Source organism: Peromyscus californicus, unplaced genomic scaffold, assembly GCF_007827085.1.
Source record: "Peromyscus californicus insignis strain IS unplaced genomic scaffold, ASM782708v3 Scaffold_11__1_contigs__length_118956290, whole genome shotgun sequence".
Lineage (NCBI taxonomy): Eukaryota > Metazoa > Chordata > Mammalia > Rodentia > Cricetidae > Peromyscus > Peromyscus californicus.
Window position 1 is genome coordinate 12,118,302 of NW_026294402.1, and position 22,709 is coordinate 12,141,010.

At 43.0% G+C, this 22,709-nt stretch overlaps 1 protein-coding gene across 10 annotated transcripts in view; it reads right to left on the reverse strand.

Annotated features, from left to right (window-relative positions):
- Fat3 (FAT atypical cadherin 3) overlaps window positions 1-22,709 on the reverse strand; it is a 621,862-nt gene that overhangs the window by 77,396 nt on the left and 521,757 nt on the right. For 9 of the 10 annotated variants that reach the window (XM_052753008.1, XM_052753043.1, XM_052753024.1 and 6 more), the window contains 6 exons: window positions 21,269-21,544; window positions 18,683-18,893; window positions 10,808-14,881; window positions 6,817-7,013; window positions 5,508-5,661; window positions 2,541-2,774 (listed from right to left, as the gene is read on the reverse strand). In XM_052753008.1, coding sequence (XP_052608968.1) covers window positions 2,541-2,774; window positions 5,508-5,661; window positions 6,817-7,013; window positions 10,808-14,881; window positions 18,683-18,893; window positions 21,269-21,544 — 5,146 coding nt within the window. Of the gene's footprint in view, window positions 1-2,540; window positions 2,775-5,507; window positions 5,662-6,816; window positions 7,014-10,807; window positions 14,882-18,682; window positions 18,894-21,268; window positions 21,545-22,709 lie in introns of those variants that run through there. The other variant, XM_052753060.1, reaches the window with a different exon arrangement.

The window sequence follows — 22,709 nt, forward strand, 5'->3', positions numbered from 1 at the left end:
AAATTTCTTTATTCTTCTAGAGAATGGGTTGCAGCTGAGGTTTCGTGGTACCATCAGTACATGGGGAGCCATTCTATAGAGAGGGTCAGTGGCTACCTTTCAAGCCCCAGCTGCTATTGAACACATTATAGGACCTGAATGCATAGAACTCAGATCTTCTGAGTGCCATGATATTTATAAAGTGCTAGAGATTGAAATATCAAGCAATAACCTGACTTTTATATAACAATAACTAAATTGAGCTCTGCATAACACTGTATAAAGAAAACGAAACACACTAGAGGGCCAGATTCAGCTTCACAGCTATGTGTATGAACTCAACTTCCACACATTTCATTTGGACCCATAATGAGTACCCAATTCAACCACCTGATAATCATTCAACACTGCTTCCTCTAGTCTTTCACCTTAGGAAAGACAGGGAAATTTACCCTGGAGACCCATGTCCTGTTGGGGCCACTAAAGACTATGTCTTAAACTCTCAGTCATGACACTCAGAGACCTTCTGATGACAGTTCAGATAGACACTACTGTGAGCTCTGATCAAATCCCCCACTACCACTTCCTCTGTTTGGTGCATGGGCAACGGTGGGTCCTCGGTTTGTATTTCTTAAGGCACTCATTTGTTCTACCCCAGCGATCACAGTTCTTTCGAGGAGTAAGCTCTCCCTTTCCAGTTTTGCATGTGTTTCCTGATTTGAACTCAGGCTACCAGAGAGAGCAAGTGACATGCATCTTTAATTGCTGAGACATTGGCCAGCCCTGTTATGGTTCTTTTGAGAAAATGAACAAGAGTCTGGTACCATACAGGAGGTTTCTTAAGGTTGACATGATGGCCAGGCACACGTATTTCCTACACTGGTGTCTATGGCACCCAGGTCCTTGGTCTCCATGTGAGGCTCTGCAAAGAAGCCTTCTACTTATTATGGAAAAGGTGAAGATCAAAATATAATAAGGTCTCCATCAATTTTTTTCTTCTTCCAGGTCTTTCCATCCCTGTCCTGATAAATGACCAGAATTTAGATATTCCTCCCACCTCATCTGCCAACCTGCTTAGCTGAGCAGACAGAAGTGAAGGAGGACACATAGCTAACCATGTTCTTCCTCACATCATGCAAATCAGCTCTGGGACCATATCTCTCCATCCCACCCCACCCTACCCTTGCACTGTCCAAACAGCATGTGTGGTGACCAGACTTGTGTTTCTACTCTCCAGCAGCTTGAACACATCTGGTCACTTCGTGAAGTGAATGAGTGATAGAATTGAAGGCTTTCAGTTTTTGAAATTTTATCTATGGACTAATTATACATCCTCAAGTCAAATTTTAAATTGTTAAAAGACTCATTAGCATTAATTCTGTCCTTTTTTCCCCAAAAGTCTTCAGATAAGAGTCCAGAGAATCTTTCCTAATCTTCATTTGAAAAAGCTTATTTGCAGTTATTACATAATTATGTACTAATAAACAGTCTTTTTGTTTGCCATTTTCCACAATAATATACATGCTTTTAAAGAATTGGTCTCGGCCTTAAAATTATGCTAATGTGATAAGAGCAATAACTCAAGTGTAGCCTCTAATTTCTGTAAGGGAAAATATGAAGAGACCCTGGGTGCTACGTTTGTTTTCAGCTAATTATCATGTATTTGCTTTTCCATTAGTCCAATAATTTTTCTATCAATTCAGAATGAAGCAGTAAGACAGTGAATTATATAAAGGCCTACTTAGCATAACAGACACACCCCATCATTCCCTAGTCCTCTGATTTACAGCTCTTAAAATGTACAAGCAAAAGGCTCTGTATGCCCTTTCATATTTATATTCCATCGTGTGGTCACCTCAATAACTTATGCATTCTTAGAAGGGCTACCTCGCAATTAACTGCAGTCTCTTCCACCTCATCATCTCATTATGTAAAAAGGATTTGAACATAAACTTTATTAGTGACTTCAGTTCTAAGTCTTTCTTATCTCTCCCCCCTCTCTGCCTAGTGGTGCCTGTTTGTAAGTAATGGGGGTTGGGTAGAAGAATGGGACTCTGGAAAATGTCAGTTTAAAAAATCCACATTGGACTACCGGCAGATTTAATTACTGGTCTTTGCACTGTGGGGCAGTACAATAGAGACTGTCATATTTCAGCAGAGGCTGTGTCTGAGTCTTCTTAGAAATGGGAATGCACTCTCCCTGCTGCACAACACAGTGTTTTAACTGTGTTTAGGAGGAACAGGCAAGTAAGAATGCTATTGTTTTCATTTTTATGTTTTAAAATGAAAATCACAAAAGCAAAAGATCAGAGCCTATAAACTATCCCCACATCCTTAGCTACAAGGTCCAGGGATCCCAGTTCTCTTTCTAGGACTCTAGAGGAGGGATGGGGAGGAGGAGGTGGAGGAGAACAGGTGGAGTTCTTCCTATGTAAGAGGTACACCAGCTCAGGAGTGAAAACCTGGCTTACTGAACGTGTTCTAGCAGGAGAAGTTTCTAGAACCTACTCCTAGGAGGAGTGTGCCAATGTGGGAGAAACTTGGCTGGTGAACTGACTTACCAACATCAGGGTCCACTGCCTGCACTCTGGTCAGCAGAGCCTTAGTGGCTGTGTTCTCATAGACACATGCAGTGTAGTGGTTGGAGGAAAACACAGGGGGGTTATCATTCACATCTTCCAGGAGCAGGAGGACACTGGAGTGGCAGAAGCGGCCGCCCCCGTCAGTGGCCCTGGCAATCAGGCTGTATACTGGGACCCTCTCCCGATCCAACAGGGCCAAGGTTTTTAACTCGCCTGTGAAACAAAACAGCAGCATTGTTGGTCTGGCTTTTCAAAAACAGTCTTTCCATAGAAAAGCAGAAAATCAATTGTATGAGAAATTCTAAATACAAGAAGTACCAAGGCTATAAGGCCTAAGTGCCTTGTAAATTGAAGAAATAGAGCAAACTCAATGTTTAGGCATCAGGGAAATAGCACGGAATTTTAGATGCACTGGCAAACCAACTGCTTGACCTTCAGATTAATTATTGCTTTTACAAGGTTTCCAGGGCTTGTCTCTTTTGGTGAATGGGGGAAGCTCTCACAGATGGATGGCTCCAGGTTTATAATTGTCCTGGTGTCCATGACCCAAGGGCCCAGGAGCACAGTATCCTGTTTCTAAACATGCTGCTTTTCATCCCATCTTTTTGAGGGAAATAAAATCATTAAAACTGGCTGGATTTAACAGAAAAGTCTTGAGGGGCCCTGTGATGATTGACATAGGTCAGTTTGACAGGACCTAACCAGGATCAATAGGAGTCAAGGTTCCTGGAATATTAAAGAGAGGTTATCTAAATTAGAGATTTCTCTGAGAGATTTTCTTGAATAGGCTGGTGGAGGCATAAAACCCCATCTTAAATATGGGAGGCTCCATTCCCTGAGTTGGGATCTTGGACTGTGCAAATGGAGAGTGTGAGCAGAGTGTTGGAATTCCTTTCTCTGTCTCTAGACTGTGGAAGCAATGGGACCATCCAGCTACCCCAAGCTCCTGCCACAGGTCCCCCCATCAAGATGGACTGTACCCTAGAGCTGTGAGCCGAGATCAGTTTTTCCTTTCCTACATTGCCTTTGCCAGGGTGTTTTTTCACAGCACCTGGAAAAGTAACTAATGTAGGTTCTAGCATTACAAGGATCAAGCTGAGTATATAAAATAATGGGGTTCTAATGTATTAGCTCATATTTGTGGCACATTACCATCTCTCCTTCCCCCTCTTTCCTTCTCTCTTCAAACAGTCTCCCTTCTACTGTCACACCAGATAGATAGATAGGTAGATAGAGCTGGATGGATGGATGGATGGATAGATAGATAGATAGATAGATAGATAGATAGATAGATACATAGATACATAGATAGATACATAGATAGAGCTGGATGGATGGATGGATAGATAGATAGATACATAGATAGAGATGGATGGATGGATAGCTAGATAGAGATGGATGGATAGATAGATAGAGATGGATGGATGGATAGATAGATAGTTGGATCTTATTTTGCACGTGAGAGAAAATATGCAATATTTGTTTTTGTCTTTTCCTCTATATTACCCTCTCTTGCCCACCTCCCTGCATCCTTGTCCCCTTCTTCCTCTTTTACCTTCATGCCACATACATGTGGATATACATGTACATTCACAATCTGTGGAAATTATCTTTGTTGTTGCTTAAGTGTCAATAGGAAATGACAAGTGCAGTGAGAACCCGATTGATTGCTATTTGGTACAATGTATGACTTGTGGATCCTTGCTACTCTGAATAACACTGGTGACGTTTGGAAGAAGCCACATGAGTTATCAGTCAGTTCCTCCTATGGTTTCCTTGCTGAATATAGCTAGTTCTCCAACACAGGCCACACCGAGCCATTGGCCTCTCTTATTCAAAAGTCCCCAGGGGCTTTTCAGGAGGACATTCAGACCCTCCATGGTCTGTTTTGAGATGCTTCCTCCTTCTCTCATGCGCTGCTCCCTATAACCTGCAGTGTTCTGCTTCAGCTCTTAGGATCTTGCCTCGGTTTCCCATCTCCCTTCCTCAGAGTATCAGCTACTTCTGCGATATTCTGATACGGCTGCCTCTGCATGTCTTCTGGGCAGTCCCTTCACTGTGTCTTTCTATTGTGGCTTCAGGTTGTCTATCTTCCAGTAGGGCCCAGAGAGTTACGGGGCACGTGCTGATGTGACTACATCCACGCTTCCTGGTAGGATCCGTGGGAGTGAGACAAGGGGAAGCCAGTGATTCTTGAAGATTTAGTTCGCTGGGATGAACACAGCACTGGAAATACACAAGCTGTTTACTCCTTGCACTTCATTTAAGAATTTCCACTAGATGAACCACCCAATCCACAACACAGAAATAATCTGCTGCCATAGAAAATGACTTCTCCACCATCTCTGGCCTTCAAATTCCAGCATCTGACTTTAGTTTACATAACCTTTTACCTTATAATTTTTGTCTGATTATGCAAGGAAATTGGGGGCTCAAAGCTTTGGAGAACTAGGCACAAATGGTAATGAAAACCAGACAAGAGTGTTAACAAGAATCAGAAGTGAACCGAAGGGATTTTACCATGAAGGAACTTCTGGCTAAGATCATGCCTTGGTTTTCATGGTGACCAGTGTTTGTGATGCAACTGCTCTGCCACTCTTTGTGAGCCTGGTCTTAGCTCACAGAGCTGTGTGCTTATTTAATGCTAGTAAGTGTGTGTGTGTGTGTGTGTGTGTGTGTGTGTGTGTGTGTGTAGAATGAAAGGAAGAAAGGAAAAGGGGCAGGAGACAGGAGGAAAGTCCCGACTTTAACCAAGTCAAGTTCCTGTGGCCCAGAGCGCCCATATCTGTACACTAGGAACTGTTTATCTTATAGTGTCTAGCACATCAGCGCCTCATATCAAGGCTCTAGTTGAGTAACTGTCTACTGATGATGAGATCACACGAGAGGATAAACTCTCACATGGGTAAATAATGGCATTTCCCCAAAGAATAAATTTCACCTTACCACTTTCTGGATCTAGAAAAAATTCATTGTTTCCAGATCCATAGAGTGAGTATCGTATCTCTCCATTGGATCCAATATCCGCATCCTTGGCACTGACCTTCAGGATGATTTTATTTGATGGAATGTCTTCTGGAAGAGATGCTGAATATGCAACCTGGGCAAAGGTCAGTAAGAGTGAGTCAATCATTATTGCCTGTGGTACAATATCCTCCATCCACAGTGCTACACCAGGCTAAATCATTAGTGCTCGTGGTATAAATTTTATAGCTACCATTTTAGCAGATTTCTTTAAAATTCATTCACATGGTTTAGCTCTTGTGGTTTCTTTCTTTTGCCTGAGACCACATTTCAGTGTGCAATAAAACTTATTATATTCATTTTATTACATTTTTGTGCACAATTACTTACATTTATTGAGCACTTACTGTATGTAAAGTGAACAGAAGATATGACTGGTAAGAACCCAGTGGTGAAGGAAACAGATAACAGCACTGCACTGTGAGATTTGACATTCTGACACACTGGCTCTGTCCATTTCTCTGTTGAGACCAAATGGGCTCTTGGGATTGTTTTCACCTCTTTACAGAGTCATGGGCAGCATCTGGCCTTAGTATGTGAGATTAAGTCTACATACATCACTTGTCTAAGATAGAGAACCCCAATATTGTCTCTTGGTCCACAGGTTAGAAAACATAGATTAACAATTATTTAATTTTGGCAAAAAATGCAATCTAGCTCTTGTGTCAGCGTTGTGAGTTTGTACAACAATGGAAAGGTTGTTTCACTGGGGTCTGGAGACCTCACTCAGCAGTCATGCTGCCATGGACAGCTGTGTCATCTGCAAACAGGCAACTCACCCATAGGGTCCATTTCTCTTCTCCAGTGACTTAGAAAGATGCTGAGAATTACTTAAAAAGATCCTTTACTAATTACTTAAAAGTTAACTTTAAGGCTCATCATTTCTGTTTAATTGGGGTGTGGCATGGGGATCAGGTGCTTGGTCTTGCTGGCTATCTAGTCTGTTTAACTGGGGAGTGGCATGGGGATTGGGTGCACGATCTTGCTGGCTATCTAGTCTGTTTAACTGGGGAGTGGCATGGGGATTGGGTGCACGATCTTGCTGGCTATCTAGATTCCTTTCACACTTAGGACATTTTATCCCAGACTTGACTTCCTTCCCTCTGATGTCCAATTGGAGACAAGGACAGATGTTAGTCTGGATTTAGGAAGAAATGTGCAATGGGTTTGAATTTCATTTTAGAGGAATTAAGCTGGGTTTTAAAAAGCAGTTTTCATCCCTGAAGCTCACCTGATCACATACTGGGCTGTTGTCATTCACATCACTAACAGTCACTTCCACCATGGCCTGTGTGACAAAGAGTCCATCAGAGGCAGTGATATTGAGGAAGTAAATGTCTTGTTCCTCTCGATCCAGAGGTCTCTTCACATAGACCTTCCACTCACTCTGCACCATGCCCAGGGCAAACCGTCCTCGGGGGTTCCCTCCTGTGGTGGAAACAGAGCTTCTGAGAACTCACAGTGGACACCTACATGAGAGTCCATGTGGGGGCATCCAGGTGTCCCTAACACTGTATCCTTAAGATACTGAAAAGAGTGGAGAGTCCCTTCATTTCTCCTGCAAAAAGCATGATATTTATATGCTCATCTTGTATGGAAAGTGCAACAGCAACTTTCCGAGATAATCAAATCCACTTAGAGAAGCTGGGGATGGTCCTTTGTTTAGTTTCCCTTAAAGATAATCAGATTCAAACTGTGAACCATCAATTGGCTCCTCGGGATGATGCAATTGTCTTTCCACTCAGTCTCAAGAGAGGCTGCATTACACTGTAGTTCCTGTCACCAAGACAATTTCATTAGTTGCTGAGCTGATGATACAATCAAGGAAAGGCAGCTAGTTCTGTTAAGCGATCTTTTAATGAACGCTTTATCATACAGCTGAGGTCTCCTCATGAGGACTGGAGTTTGGGGAAAAAAGTTTGTACCACAGAGGACAAACCATTAGTATTAAATAGTCCCAACAAGAGGTGATTTGAGAAACAGCTTAAAGATAAGCATTGTAATGAAATCAAATGGATGAGCATGAAGTTGTAAAACTGGAAAGTAGAAGAGCTGGAGGAGAGTGGCCCAAACAGATTTCCTTTCCAGTCATGACCTGCACAGATAAAGCAGCTCAACAAGAGATAGGAAGAGGGAAAGAAACTTTACCTCTCCTCCCTAAGGGGGAATCATGCCAATTCTGACACCTGGAAAGGCTGGGCCAGAGACGACAGGAAATAGTCAGAATGCAGACTGGGGTGGCCATTTACTTGGTATTCAGTAAGTACTTATCCTCTGCTCTAGGCCACTATTCTAGACAGCAGGGATTCAGCAGTAGATGAGACCACAAAAACTGTTTCATCAGTAAAGCTCAAGTTATAAAGGGGAAGACTGGCGATGGATGACATGACCAAGTAAGTGGCTGAGACAGCCCCAATGTCTTGGGTTCCTCTGGGTGTACCCCAAACCCCCACGCTATGGAAATGCTGAAAGACAAACTTTACCAAAAGAACCTGCCATCTAACCTCTGCTAATTATTCCACATTCATCAACAACATACACTCTGGGTTTTGATTGCACAGGCATTCTGGAAGCACCCACCCCTCCTGTCCCTTCGTGGGGCTCTGAACAGTCTGCAGCTTCTTGATTCATGGATTTCCCTTTCCTCAAATAAACTGTTCACCATTTTAATGTGAAGCTTGGTATGGTGGTACACATCTGTAATGCCAACACTGTGAGGCTGAGATGGGAATGTTGTAAGTTTAAAGTCAGAATGGGCCACATAGTGAGTGAATGCTGTGGGATGTTCTGTATGCTGTGAATGTGTTGCTCTGATTGGTTGATAAATAAAAAGCTGATCGGCCAGTAGCCAGGCAGGAAGTATAGGTGGGATAAACAGACAAGGAGAATTCTGGGAAGGGGCAGACACCAGCCACCACCAAAGGAACAACATGCCAGCAGAGCAGTAAGCCACAGCCATATGGCAACTTACAGATTAATAGAAATGGGTTAATAGAAATAGGTTAATTTAAGATATAAGAATTAGATAGCAAGAAGCCTGCCATGGCCAGCAGTTTTTAATTAATATAAGCCTTGGTGTGTTGACTTGGGGAACACAAGAAAAACTTTTAGTTACAAGTGAAGAGCAAAATGAAGAAATGAATGCACCTAAATTTGTCTTGGAACACAATAAACATACAAAAAATATATATTACAAACTGTTATTTCACTGTAAGAATGGAACTGGCTCACTTCATAATCAATTTTTTTTAATAAAAAGGCAAACATGGTCTTAGAATTCTGAATATTATCCTGGTTCCAGAGCCCCTTCACTCTAAGAAAACACAGGGTAAATGGACCCAAGTCATATTAGATGACACATTGCTCCACTAGGGCAATGGTTCCCCTCTTTCTATAGGATTTTTCTACCAGTGTCGATATTTTTGGTCATCACAGGATGGTAGTGAGTCTGTCCACTACTGGAGTACCGTGGGTGGAGGGGCCAGGTATGGCTGTGAAGCAACCTGTAATATATAAAGAGCAGCCTGCCTGCCATAAGAGACACACCCAGCCCCAGGTGGCGGCAGTGGTGACTGAGAAACCGTGCCTTGGGAGACTCAGGTTCCTCCCTGTAATATCACTTTCTGCCACCACTGGCTAGAATTCAATTGTGCTTTAGTTGAATATTATTCCAGCACACACACAAAGTTAACCTCTTTATTAAACGCCTTCAATGAAGGCAAGCCCACACCGTTCCTTTGTTACATAAAATGATTAATGTTCCTTTGTTAGTCTGAGGTAGCATAGCCAACATCAAGAGCAAAGCTTAAATCTAATTAAAATCAGTTGGTGGTTGGCCCTGCTAATAGTACAAGGGGCTTTAAGCTGCACTGCACTCATTACTTTAGAGAAGCTGATGGGATGGTCCTTTAAATCATCCACTGATACTTCAGAGACTATGTAAAAATAATTGAGGCTGGGTATTTAACAATTCTTTCAAGTACAAACAGGTCCCCTCAGAGTGTCTTCCCTCCAAAACAAAATATAAATAAGTCAAATCCTTGCTTCTTTCTTGTCTCTCCTTAGCAAGGTGCTCTGTGCTTTAACTGAAGAAATACACATTTTTATGGAATACGATGCCAGATTTTAGAGGAAGCACAAAGTACGTGAAGTGTTCTTAAGTGAGAAACGCTAGCTCCTTAAAAGACACAAAGAAGAACCTCAGGAAAGCGTGGCAATCGCAGGCTTTTGGTGTTTGCTCCAGTACAGATCTTATTCTGCAGTGATGAATTAACTTTTCCACTAACTTACTTAAGCAGAATCTGTGTCCTGAGGGCATCCTAATTAATTCATTTTTCCCTCTGAATAATGTGATTTTTCTAAGGGGAAAGCCACCTGACTACAGTATTGATGGTTTATTTAAAATCTTTTGGCACGTGGCTTATGTTCTGGCTCTAAAAGTCTCAGCATCAAGGTATTGGCTCCAAGGCCCCAAATGGTTTTTAGGAAGGACTTTCCTAGCGCTGCCAATCCTTCCCTCTTCGTCGCTGAAAGTGGGTCATCCCAGAAAGCTCTTCCTGAGCAGGGGCAGACTCTTCACTCTGATGTGAATCCTGCAGCCTCGCAGGGCAGTGGTGACATTTTTGTGCACTCTTAGTGTCTTATTTGTCTATCTTGATCTTTCTGGTGAACAACAACTTACTATTGGGGAAGACAGACAGGAGTTCCAAGGAAAGAGGGCTGCCAGAGGAAATATCCTTTGATCCTGAGTTATAGATTTAGAATTTCTTGGCAAAAGGTCAAAGCCGGACCTCTAATTTTCATGTGTGTGCGACAACACCTTTTTATAACCAGAAGAAAACTGCGCATGAAGCTTAATGGGGGACATACCATTGTTCTTTAGCATTAATGAAAGCTCAGAAGGGGATCAAAGTTTAAAAACACCTCTTCCTACTAAAAAGAGCTGTTGTTTTATTTTCTTCAATTAAAGTATTTTGCTTGGTTTTTGTTTTTTAAAATGACAGGAAGTGATGCTAAGGTTGGTGCCAGCTCCTGTGCGAGCATTGTAGACTGGATGAGCGAAGAACCTCTGGAACAACTGGAAGTCTCCATATAATCATATTTCTCACTCAGAGCCAGAACATTCCACCACTCTCCTCCTCATCTCATCCACCTGCCACTGGTCACTGCCCACCTTTCTTCAGCAAGCAGAGCACGTGGGAAAACTGGGTGATGGGACTTACCAGTAATGTGGTAGCTCACTTGGCGATTTACGTTGGAGGTATCTTTGTCCAAGGTGCTGAGAACAGCTACCACCTCTCCCGGGGGGTCACTCTCCTTTACATTTCCTCGGTACACCTCATGAGCAAAGACTGGTGCATTGTCATTTATATCTGTCACCTTGACTGAGACCAGAGCCATGGAAGAAAGAGAGAAAGCCTCTCCAAGGTCAGAAGCCACCACAGAGAAGGAGAAGGCAGGGTCTGTCTCATGGTCCAGGTCCTTCAGTGTACTGATCCATCCTGTGTTGCTGTCAATATTGAATGCTTCCATTACCTTTTCGAGATGGGAATCTGAGTGTAGGGAGTAAGTGACCTGCCCATTGGCTCCCCAGTCCATGTCTATGGCTCTCACCTGGGCAAGCTTGGTGCCAACAGGCATTCCCTCCATTATGATTGTTTCATAGCTTGATGTTTCAAAGACTGGCTTGTTGTCATTCAGATCCAATACCTTGACATCTATATCCACAGTGAATACAATGTCCACCTTGTCCAGCGGTATAGTAGCTGCTACTTTAAAGTGGAAAGCTGGGCTGACTTCATGGTCAAGGCGCTTGTCCAGCTTGATAGCGCCTGTCTCTTGTTCTATGATAAAGACACCCTCTTTGTTATTCTCTGGCCGTTCTCCATTAACTGTGCTGAACCGGACACTCTGATTGGGCAGAATCCTCAGGGTGTCCACTGTGCTTCCAATGGCTGTATCTTCTGCAATGGTAAAGGAGTACTGTGACTGGGTGAATGAAGGCAGGAATGTTTCAGGGGGCAGGACGTGGATGTAGACAGGAATGAGGGAGTGCCTGACTGGGATGCCACCATCTACTGCCTTCACGAAGAAGGACAGCACCGTATTTTTCAGTTGGTTAAAATTGCCCTTGGTCACCATCCAGCCATTATCAGGATCAATTTCCAAGAGGTCAGCCACTGAGACCGAGGCCTCGCTGTAGAGAGAATATGTAATCCTAGAATTTGCTCCATCATCTGGATCCAAAGCTTGAACTTGAGTAACTAAGTGGCCCCTTCCTACGTCAGCCCTGACGCTGGCCCTGTACTCCACTGTCAGGAACTGAGGGGCATTGTCATTCTCATCCACCACAATCACCCGCACGGTGCAGAATGTCGTCCTCCCCCCTCCATCCAGGGCCCTCAGGTAAATACTAATATCTCCTTCCAGAGGGTTTTCACGGTCTAGTCTTTCTGTTGTGATGATCTGTCCATTGCTGTCTATGAGGAATCGATCCTTGGCAAAGTCATTGATGATGGAATAGCTGATCTGTCCATATGTTCCTGGATCCCCATCTGTGGCTGGGACATGAATGACCTTTGTCCCAGAAGCTGCATTCTCTCTTACCTCAGCTACATATGTGCTTTGTGAAAAGGCTGGGCTGTACAAGTTAGCCCCAAGGACTCTGATGTGCACCTGGGCAGTGCTGGTAAACAGCCCATCAGACACAGACACATTGAGACTATACAGAGGCTCCATGCGCTGCTTCCTGTGGCTAGACAGTGTGAGGACTCCACTCTTGCTGTCCATCAGAAAGCTCATTCGGTCATTCCCAGATAAAATGCTATATTCCAACCGGTCAAAGTCAGAGCTGTCTGCATCTGAGGCTTGCACACAGGTTACAAAATGGCCCCGGGGGGCTAATTCACTCACATAGGACTCATAAATGAGCTGATTAAAAACTGGGGGGTTGTCATTGACATCAGATATGTAGATGTGAACCAGGACTTCACTGCTCATGGGTGGGAAACCATTATCAGTTGCTGTGACTTTCAAGGTGCAGTGTTGCACCAGCTCATGGTCTAGCATCCTCGCTGTCAGGATTAAGCCACTTGAGCTGTCTATGTGAAAGTAATCTGTGCTGTTGTAGGTATCCTGGACAATCTGATAGTGCACCAGCTTGTTGTTTCCTGAGTCTGCATCCGTTGAGACAAGTTGCAGAACAGGGGTTCCAATGAGAGATGCTTCAGATAGTGTTGTGTTGTAGGTGGACTGATCAAAAACAGGAGCGTTATCATTGACGTCATCCACCAGCACATCCACAGTGACTTCCGCCCTGGCACCTGTAAGAGCATCACTGGCTCTCACTGTCAACTTGTAAACAGATGTGACTTCATAATCCAAAGGACTAATGACTTTCAGGACCCCTGTGTCAAAGTCAATGTTAAACTGTTGGAAGGGATCCCCATCAATGATGAGGTATATGATGCCCTGGCCTTCTGGGCTGGTGGCATTGATACTGAGAATGGGGGTGTCCATTGTGACATCTTCATTGATTGATGCTGTATAAAAGGGTTTATCAAACACAGGCATTGCTTTGTTAACAATGGTGATGGGAAGTTCCACTGATTTGGATAGAGAAGGATTGCCACCATCCTTGGCGAGGATGGTGACTCCGTAGTCAATGTTGGAGAGGTCTGAGTTGAATGCTTCTTTTAAAATTACATTCCCTGAATTAGGGTTAATTTCAAAGTGCCCATAGTCATCCTGCAAGATGTAGGTCACTTCTCCATTGGCACCTTTATCTTTGTCGATGGCTGTCACCCGGTATATCAGAGTCCCTGGCTCAGCATCAACTTGTACAGCAGCATAGTAAGGGAGGCCCACAAAGACAGGAGAGTTGTCATTCACATCTTCAATGTTAACCCTGACTACCACCCTCGCCACACGCAAATGGTCCAGCTCACGACTGGCTTCTACCACCAACTCATATAACTCCTGTTCTTCGCGGTCAAAGGGTACTCCTGTGGTCTGAATGACTCCTGAGGTAGATTTTATCTGGAATTTATTTCCTGGGTTTAAGATGCTATATTTCAAGGGCTCATTAAGGCGGTTTCCAACTGCATTGACAATAGCAACTTTGGTTATATTTGTGCTGTTCTCTGAGATGGAGGTGGAATAAAAGCTTTGTGTGAAGTGGAGGCCACTGTCCATGGCTTCTTTAACCATGATGGTAACCATGGCAGTACTATAGAACTTCCCGTCAGATACTTTGACTATCAGCATGTAGTGATCTTTGGAGAGATTATTGTTTTTTATGGTGAGCACTCCACTATTTGGGTCCATTAGAAAATGATCCACACTCCCTTCCATGAGGCTATAGGTCAGTTCAGGGGGTACCTCAGAGTCAGGGTCTGTGGCACTCACCTTCAGAACCTCCACACCAACATAGGTGGGGAGAAGTAAGACAGTCTCAAACACAGCCTGAGTGAACACAGGTGGGTTGTCATTCACATCTGTTACCTCAATGTTGACTTCAACAGGGCTCTCTGCAGTCAGCTGGGGGCTCCCGCTGTCTCTCACATGCACGTGGAAATGGAAATGTGCAATGGCTTCGTGGTCCAGGTTGGCGATTGTTCTGATGGCCCCTGTGCTGGAGTCCACTATGAAGAACTTCTTGGCTGTGGACTCCACAATCTGATATACCAGTAATGCATTTTGGTTACTGTCTGCATCGGTGGCTCGGATCACCAGTGGGCTGCTGTCTAGGCTCCTGACAATGCTGTTGATGGGGGCAGCCTCACTCAGGCTGCCTGAGTATTGAGAGAAGAGGAACACTGGAGGGTTATCATTTTCATCCACAATCTGAATGCTAACAGTGGCATTGGAAGCCATGCCTGCCATGTTAGTGGCCTGAATGATGAGCTGATAGGCGGAGGTCTGTTCATAATCCAGAGCTCTCCGAGTTGTGATGACTCCAGAATATGGATTTATGGTAAAGACTCCATTGATGTTTCCATCTTTGACTTCATAAATGAGGGTTGACTGGCTGATGGCCGAGATCAGGATGACAGAAGTTCCAATATCGACATTTTCGTTTACTTCGGCTTGATAGTCTTTGTGAGTGAACTTGGGATGGGAGTTATCAGACATGCTGATGGAGATACGCACAATTGCAGTGGCAGACATTGGTGGAGAGCCTTGATCTGTGACTTTAACTGACAGGACAAACTGACCCATGGCTGTCATGTCTGGCTCTTTGGTGATGGTGATGAGGCCCAGGACTGGTTCAATCTTGAACGTGTTCCCCGTGTTCCCTAAAACACAGAGATCAATGGGGAAATGAGTTTTGAAAGGGTCATTAAAACCTTTCAGTGGAGAATCAATCTTCCTCTTAAGGCACTTGTCTCTAATTTGGCCAGCAGTGGGCAGATGTTCATACTCTCTCCCAATCATTCTGGTAACAAAAGGAGAACTTTCTTTCTATGATATTGAGAAACAACTCAAATGATTTCTAATACAATTATATCAAATCAGTAGCTTCTCAATCCAGGATAATGTCACTAGCAACACTAGCTCTGTGTACACATTTGAACTGGGACACAAGAGCACTTACAGCAGAGTCCCTTCTGCTTGGTATATATGGAGTTTCCTCTTTCTTGGACCCATGAGAAGAGAGACAGCTGGGATTGGCATATACCTCCACTAATACATCTGCCTATGTGTATGTACACATGTTGTAACTGTAAATATAAAATGAATATGTATTGGTACCTATCATAGGGCTGTATTTTCTGTCTTAATCCTTAAAAAATAGCACTGTAGGAATAGTTTCAGAACACCATCATAGTCACATGATTTCAGGTTGTGCCATTGGTAGGCTTTGGATGTGGAAGCCATGCTACTTTTTCACATGAAAACAGGCTTCCTCCAAAGGTGACTTTGGTTAGGTGGGGCATTCTTCTAAGTCATTGCTTGCTTTGCAAGTTTTAAGGATTTCCTCACGACTCCCCTTCCTCTATCTAGTCTGTTGTTTGTCCCTTTCCTATACTGTATGAATACACACAGGCACAGATGCAAGTGTAAAAGCAGACACAAGAAACGCAAGATAGTTACTCTAATCTGTAGCCGTTCTGTTTACTCCACTTTAGGGAGCTTTCAGCAGAAGTGGGACAGTGATGATCAGCAAAACTGTCCTTGAAACCACAAACATGAGGCACAGCTCCTGTGAAATGGAGGCCTGGGTGCTGCTGTGACATGTCTGGCATGGGGAAGAAGAGGGCTTATAGCAGAAACATTTTTCTAAGTATGTGTAGGCCCAGCATCCATGTCATCCAAGCAATGGTCGTCCTCTACAAGTGACAGTGGCACACAGGACGCTAATAGTTCATGTCCACATTCATTGATGTCAATGGTCTACTTTACAGTCAGCAGGTGACCTCACTCTAGGTCAACAGAACTTTACAAAAGGAGTGAAGCTAAGGTATATTTTCACTCTAGTTGGCCTTCATACCCCTGCGGAGCCACATGATACACTCTTCCAGGGTGCTGTGCTCCCATATCAGGGCCAAGCTGGGCCTCTCCACTCTTTTCCTCTTCAATATATTGAGCTTCCCTTAGAGTTGGCTACTTTCTTATTCTTTCCTTCTACTCATGAATCTTTGGAAAATCAACATCTGATTATGGTTTGGAATATGTGGCTCCTGTAGACTTTTGCCAACATGACTAAAGCTGTGTTGCCCTTGCTTATCTGGTACACAGCACAGCAGCTGCCACAAACATCGGGCTCAGTAATTCCTGCAGAAGGACCAATAGGAGAGGCAGGCTTGAAAACGATGTTTTCTGCATCTTAGGATCCAGTGTGTTCCCAACCCTCGTTGCCTTTTATTTTGCTGAGTTAGAGGCAACACTAGCACTAAACACCAAACCTATACAAGACTCAAAGCTCTGCCACCCCCCACCCCAACACTTTGCTTTAGTCCAAAGTAAAAGCTTCAGTGTGACTTGAGACCAGGCAAAAGACAGGGATTTTATAGCCCACCAGTAAACAGAGTATAATCTGGCTTATCTGAGGCTTGTGAGGCAAGTTCAATAAAACCTAGCATTTTATACAACCAGCTATCACTTGCTTCTGTTTCCATCATCTGGAAAGAAGCTTGCTCAGCTGCTCGGTGAGGGCTCTGCAGGTCCCAGGTCAGGCTGTGTGTGTGTGTGTGTGTGTGTGTGTATGTGTGTGTGTGTGTGTGTGTGTGTGTGACAGGAAGGCCAGGTGGGGGAGGTTGGGCTGTGTAAGAGGGACAGGCAGGCTCAGGGTTAGGCTGTGTATATTTGAGAGACACAGGCCTAGGGTTGGGCTATGTGTGTGAGGGACAGGTCTGGGATAGGGCTGTGTGTAGGGCAGGCAGGTCCAGGGTCGGGCTGTTGGTGTGAGAGACAAAGGCCTGGAGTAGGGCTGTGTGGGGGAGGGATAGGCAGGCCCAGGGTTGGGCTGTGTGTTTAGAGGGGCCAAATACTGTGACAGGTTTGTCATGCATACTGTAACTCTCATTAGACTCTTATGCATAGAATCAAAGGCTATTTTTTTGAGATATCTATCATTCCCGGAATTTTACTTTTCTGGAAATTTGTGTTTTCTATGTAAAATATGTATTAAAGATATAGCTTTTTGTTTGTATTTCAGTCAGTTGTCAAAAAAATGACCGCGCTCCATGCTTCAGTCATGGAGGTAAAAATGTGAGTAAAACAAGTGTTTTCAGGGATGTAACTAATACGTTTCTTGAGAACTTAAATATTAGTTTAAAAATCATCTGAAGCCCCAGGAATAAAAGTAGTAAATTTATAAATATAATAAACAGATAAATGTCCATAAAATGATAAGAATGATGGAAATAAAGCCTTACATTCAAATGTTTACAGTGACATGAGGTAATGTATGTGGATGAATACAGGGAAATGAAAAGACAAGATTAGATGGTACCTTAGGAAGAACAGCTGAGGACGGACAGACTGGAAAATGCTTTCTGTGATATTTAATATTCACTTCTTAGTTTCCTTATTTGTAAACTAGAGGAATAAAGATGATTTAGTGCAGTAATAACAATATTCTGTGGCAACCAAGAGGTATAAAACAGAGTTTCTAAGTAGGTCTAGATTTATGGATGTCCTAACAGTAAAATGTGGGAAAACTCTTCAGGCACATGGCCATTAGTAAGCAACGTCTTCTGCGTGGATGCTAACTCTGACCCATTTAAAAGGTGACACCTAATCTAAAAAGTAGTTTTGAGATTATCATTTGATACAGGGACTTTTTATATGTTATTGGCTTTGCTTTTTCTTAAATTTTTATTCCCAAACTACTTTCCTGTCATACTTATTTTAATTCAGTTGCTCACACAAATGCTGTACATTTAAGAGAAGGGCAGGACACTGTCCCATGCTGTCATGGAGAGAGTGTGCATTTGGCATTGCACCCACAGACATGCCACAGAACACTTTGGGAATGTGCAGCATGGATATTCAAAAAATGGTAAAACGGAGGAAGGGACACAGAATAGATAAGGGAGACTTGTCATTTTTTAGCTTCATGGTCTTTTTTTTTTCTTGCTTGGACATTCATCTCTGTCATAAATGGTTTTTAGTTGTCACCTCCATCTATAAACTTCTCTTCAAATGTTAACATCCTTTGAAAACACACATGCTCTTATTTATTTATCTGTCTGTTTAAGCAAGCAGTTCAGGTTCCACAGCCACCAACTGCTCTGTTGCTCAGACTGCCTCCAACCTAGGTAAGGTGTTTGTGTTCATGATAGGTGTGCCAGGATTCCTGAAGTCTGCAGCCCACCCACTGGTAAGTGAACCCAACTGTGGTTATTTTAGTATAAGTCTGTGGCTTGTTGGTTTCTGGATCTGGGCCACTGAATTCATTACACACTTCTTTTCTTCATTTCAGAAAACTCCAAGATTGAATGCAAGGAAGGAAGCTCTTCCCTTGCTGCCAGTATTGAAATGCTAAGAGCTTTACACACATCATTGCACAAATAGGTTGGTGGGCTTATAGGGTGGGCTGTGCTGCCGAGGGTGGGAGTCATGCTTTGTGCTGAGGTCTCTGCAGCTCTCACCTGCTTCTATGGAATATATGAGCTCTGCATTTTCCCCTTTGTCTTTGTCCAGAGCTGTCACTTGCAGAACAACTGATCCCAGAGCAGCTGATTCGAACACCGATGCTTCATACAGTGGATTGGTAAAGTAAGGGCTGTGATCGTTAGCATCCTCCACGTTCACAATGACTCGGGCCAAGTTTCTTCGGTAAGGAAATTCCTGATCTCTGACCTTTAGGCAAAATATAAGAAGCAGTAGGACTAAAAACTTGAATTGCAAAGAACTGACAATGCTATGTTTGTTGAGAAAATAAAATGAGATAATGCATGCAAAGTGCTTGACCCAGGCTTGCACAACACAAAGCACTCCACAACAGTGGCATTACAGAAGAGAGAGAGAGAGAGATTGAGACTGCGAGCCATCCGAGAGCAGGGCAACATCATCTCTATTGTTTCACTTGATGCCTGGCCTATGATGTAATACGTGGGTACCACAAGCCCAGTTCTCTCACTTGGTTTCCATAGTCATTTCTTCCTTGTTATGTATTTATATTCAGTTATGGAATGGTAGACAGAGACTCTTCTAAGGTGTGGGATTAATGAATACAGTATTGTTACTTTCATCCATTCTTTCATTTAACTATCATTTATTGCTATTTATGATGCCATGTTCATGGTGTAAGTAGAGTGGTTCAGTAACGAACCAGACAGTCTCTACCTTCAAGACTATTAGGATCTTTGAAATGAGTGATACAAGCAAGCCACAGAAAGGCATAATACCAAGCATTTAAATGCTGGCATGGAATACATTTAAAGGTCCTCATAGTGAGTGGGAAGAGGAATGTAATCTAACACTCAACTTCCTAGATGAGCAAACAAGGAAAAGGTAGAAGGAATAACATGATGGTGATGGTGACAAGTGATAATTTTAGGCAAGCAGAGCCCAGAGCTGCTGGAGAACCTTGACCACTAGAAAGATGCATTCAGTCATAACGTCCAAGAACCCTCAGTATGATTTTGCCAGACAAACTTGCTTAATGACTTTAAAATTCCCCTGAATTGCATATGGCAGAAGCTCATAAATAATCTATTCTTTATCCATATGGCTCTGTTATTAGCTGATGTATTGTTAGTTGAATTAATACCCCTGCTTGTTCAGTTTTAAGCTGCCTAACTCTAGAGAAATGTGAAGACATTGGAACATATACAAGAGGATCTATCAAGGAGAAAAGCATTTTCATGACTAGTACAAGGGAGGAATAAGCAAGTGAGGCTTGGAAGAAGGTGGCCTGAAGCAGTCTTTTGTTCTAAGCATCTAACTACATAAATGATGAATGGCAGTGGGTGACCAAACTGATTTTTGAGTTTGCTGAGGGAAGGATGAACAGAAATGACTTGAAAAACAATGAGAATGGGATTATTCACCACTGTGAGGCTTCTGTTCCTATAATATCATGTAAACATCATTATGGCCAGTGTGCCATGCTGGAATTCTATAACTTGGTCATCCATGCCCAAGGATACAACTGAACTCTATTTAGAGATTTTTTTGAATGAATTGAACACTAGCCCCAAGAGTGCAAGGACTTTGTCTATCTTAGTGCTTGTGAGAGTGCTTGCTACAAAATGTGTGCTCAAGATTATCTGTGCATGAATGAATGAATGGCCATAGCATAGTGGTGAACCAGGTGGCCTCTGGGAACTGCTCCTTCTGTCTCCTAGGATCTTAGGTGGAAATTGTAGCTGAGGGTATGGCACTCAAGTTGCCTCTCATCCTAGAAGATTGCAGTGAAGGAAAATGTTACTGTTGTGGATGACTTTGGAATTCATAGGTTTAGGTATACCAAACTCAATCAGTATAGGAGATTAAATCACTGTCACCCTTCCTGTTCTTCAGGAGTATAATGGGAGCCCTGATAGGCAGAGGCTGTGCATGCCAGAGTTGTTCTGGGGCTCATTACAGGGACAGATTGTAGGCCATAAGTGAGTCAATGATAATTCTTACTCATCTTCCTTGCCCACTGGACGGATTAACCAAAAACCTCACTTTAAATGCAAAGCCATGTCTACATAATTTGAAGGAAGGTAAATGAATTCAAGAGTCTCTGAAGATTTAATGCATGTTCAGTGTTTTAGGGGTCACCAGTATTACCCGTAGGTCTCAAACCAATGTGATATGTCATAAACTGGGTCTCTGAACACTTCTAAGGACTGTGCTTCATGTGGGCTGAGCAAATGACCATCCTTTTGAAGAGCTTCTCAGGGGCTTCTTTCAAACTTTTCCACACAATCTTCTGGTTCCAAACAAACCACTGAGTTGGGGACATTGTCTGTTGCTTTCCTCTCTTACCATCTGTCTGCAGCATTTCCTGAACAGCCAGCATCTGCAGAATGTGACTAATACTAATTCAGGTTGACAAAAACTATGGAGTTACTTTCTAAGAAGAGTAACTTCTGCATTGAAATACAAAGGCTAAACTGAATGTACCCTGACAGTGCAAAGGCTAGATAAAGAATTTAAGGGCCCTGGCTTTCTGAAGAGTGAGGTATATGCCTTGGCTGGCTAATGGTGCTGTCAGGAGAGCAAAATCACGAGTCTGGTCCTACCATTATGTTGAGGATGTGCTTGTCCTGGGCCTCATGATCCAGCCTTTCAGCAGTGTAGAGCACACCCGTGCTGGGGTCTATCCGGAACTTCCTCATGCTGATGGCATCAATGCTACTGTGGATGGTGTAGCTCAGCTTATGCTTCTCATCTCTGTCTGTGGCCTCAATCTGTAGTATCTCTGTATCAGGAAGCACATCCTCAGAAATTGTCACTTCATAATGTGGCTGGGAGAATTCTGGGCCATTATCATTATTATCCAGCACTTTGATAAATACCTGTAGTCAAAAGAAGACAAGAGTGATAAGGAACCCCAACTCACTTACTGTTAATGAAAAAGGTCACCTTTTTATTTCCTCTCTCTTTGTATCCTTGTATCCTAGCTTCTAGCAGCAACCCCAACATAGAGCAAGTTCTCCCATAAAACATTCTGCCAGTAAGTAGCTTTTGGTAAAGCATCAGTTCACATTAGTAGCAATATCATTTATTCTTGGATCTATAATCGCATTAATTATTGAACAGCTGAGGTAGCCATGAGAGGAAATAATTCTAGTCTGATCTGAGGTGCAATGTGAATGATTAGAAGGTGGCCTTCATTTGGAGATTTCTATTGCCTAAAGTCCAATCTATGTGCCATTCTTGTGGTGGACTAACATAATGGCAGTGGAGGGAGGGATTAGTCTTCTTTGTCAACTTGACTGTGTTGGGAGTCTCCTAGGAGACACACTTCTAGACATGACTTTGAGGGTGTTTCTGAAAGTTGAACTGTCTTGAATTTTAGTGGCAGTTTATCATGGGCTAGGGTACCGGATTGAATACAAAGGGAAAGAGAAGGAAGCAAGCTAATTAGTGACCTCACACTACTACAGGCACACTTTCCTGTCATGATGGAATGTGTCCCCTCGCCGTATAAGGAAAAATAAACCCTTATGTTGTTTTACCAGATATTTCTCTTACAACAATGAAAAAAGTAATTAATACAAAGTGGGGAAAGAAATCAAGATTAGGCAGTGAGAAGGAAGGAAGGAATGGAGTCAGAGCTTCTCAGCAGTCATAGCCTCACCCTGTTCTTGTTCTTTGAGAGAAGACCAGCCAAAAGCTTGCTCAGATAGCTCCAATACAAAACTACCATTGTTTCCTCATAGGACCCTTTGTCATGGTATCTTCTGGGCAGGTATAGAAGTGTTACATTGATCACTCAACTTTGACAGTGATCAGATCATGGCTAATCTGGCTTCAATTGTCTTCCTAATCCTCCCCACCTGCCACCCAGATTGTTCTGAACCAAATCACAGCTATCACATCATTTCAGTATGTATTTCTAAGAGCTAAGTAAGGACTCTTGGAATAAATAAAGACACCTGTACAAATACCTACCAGAATATTATTGTCCCTATCTCAAAAAAAATAAAAACAAAAACAAAAAAAACCAACCCCAGTAAT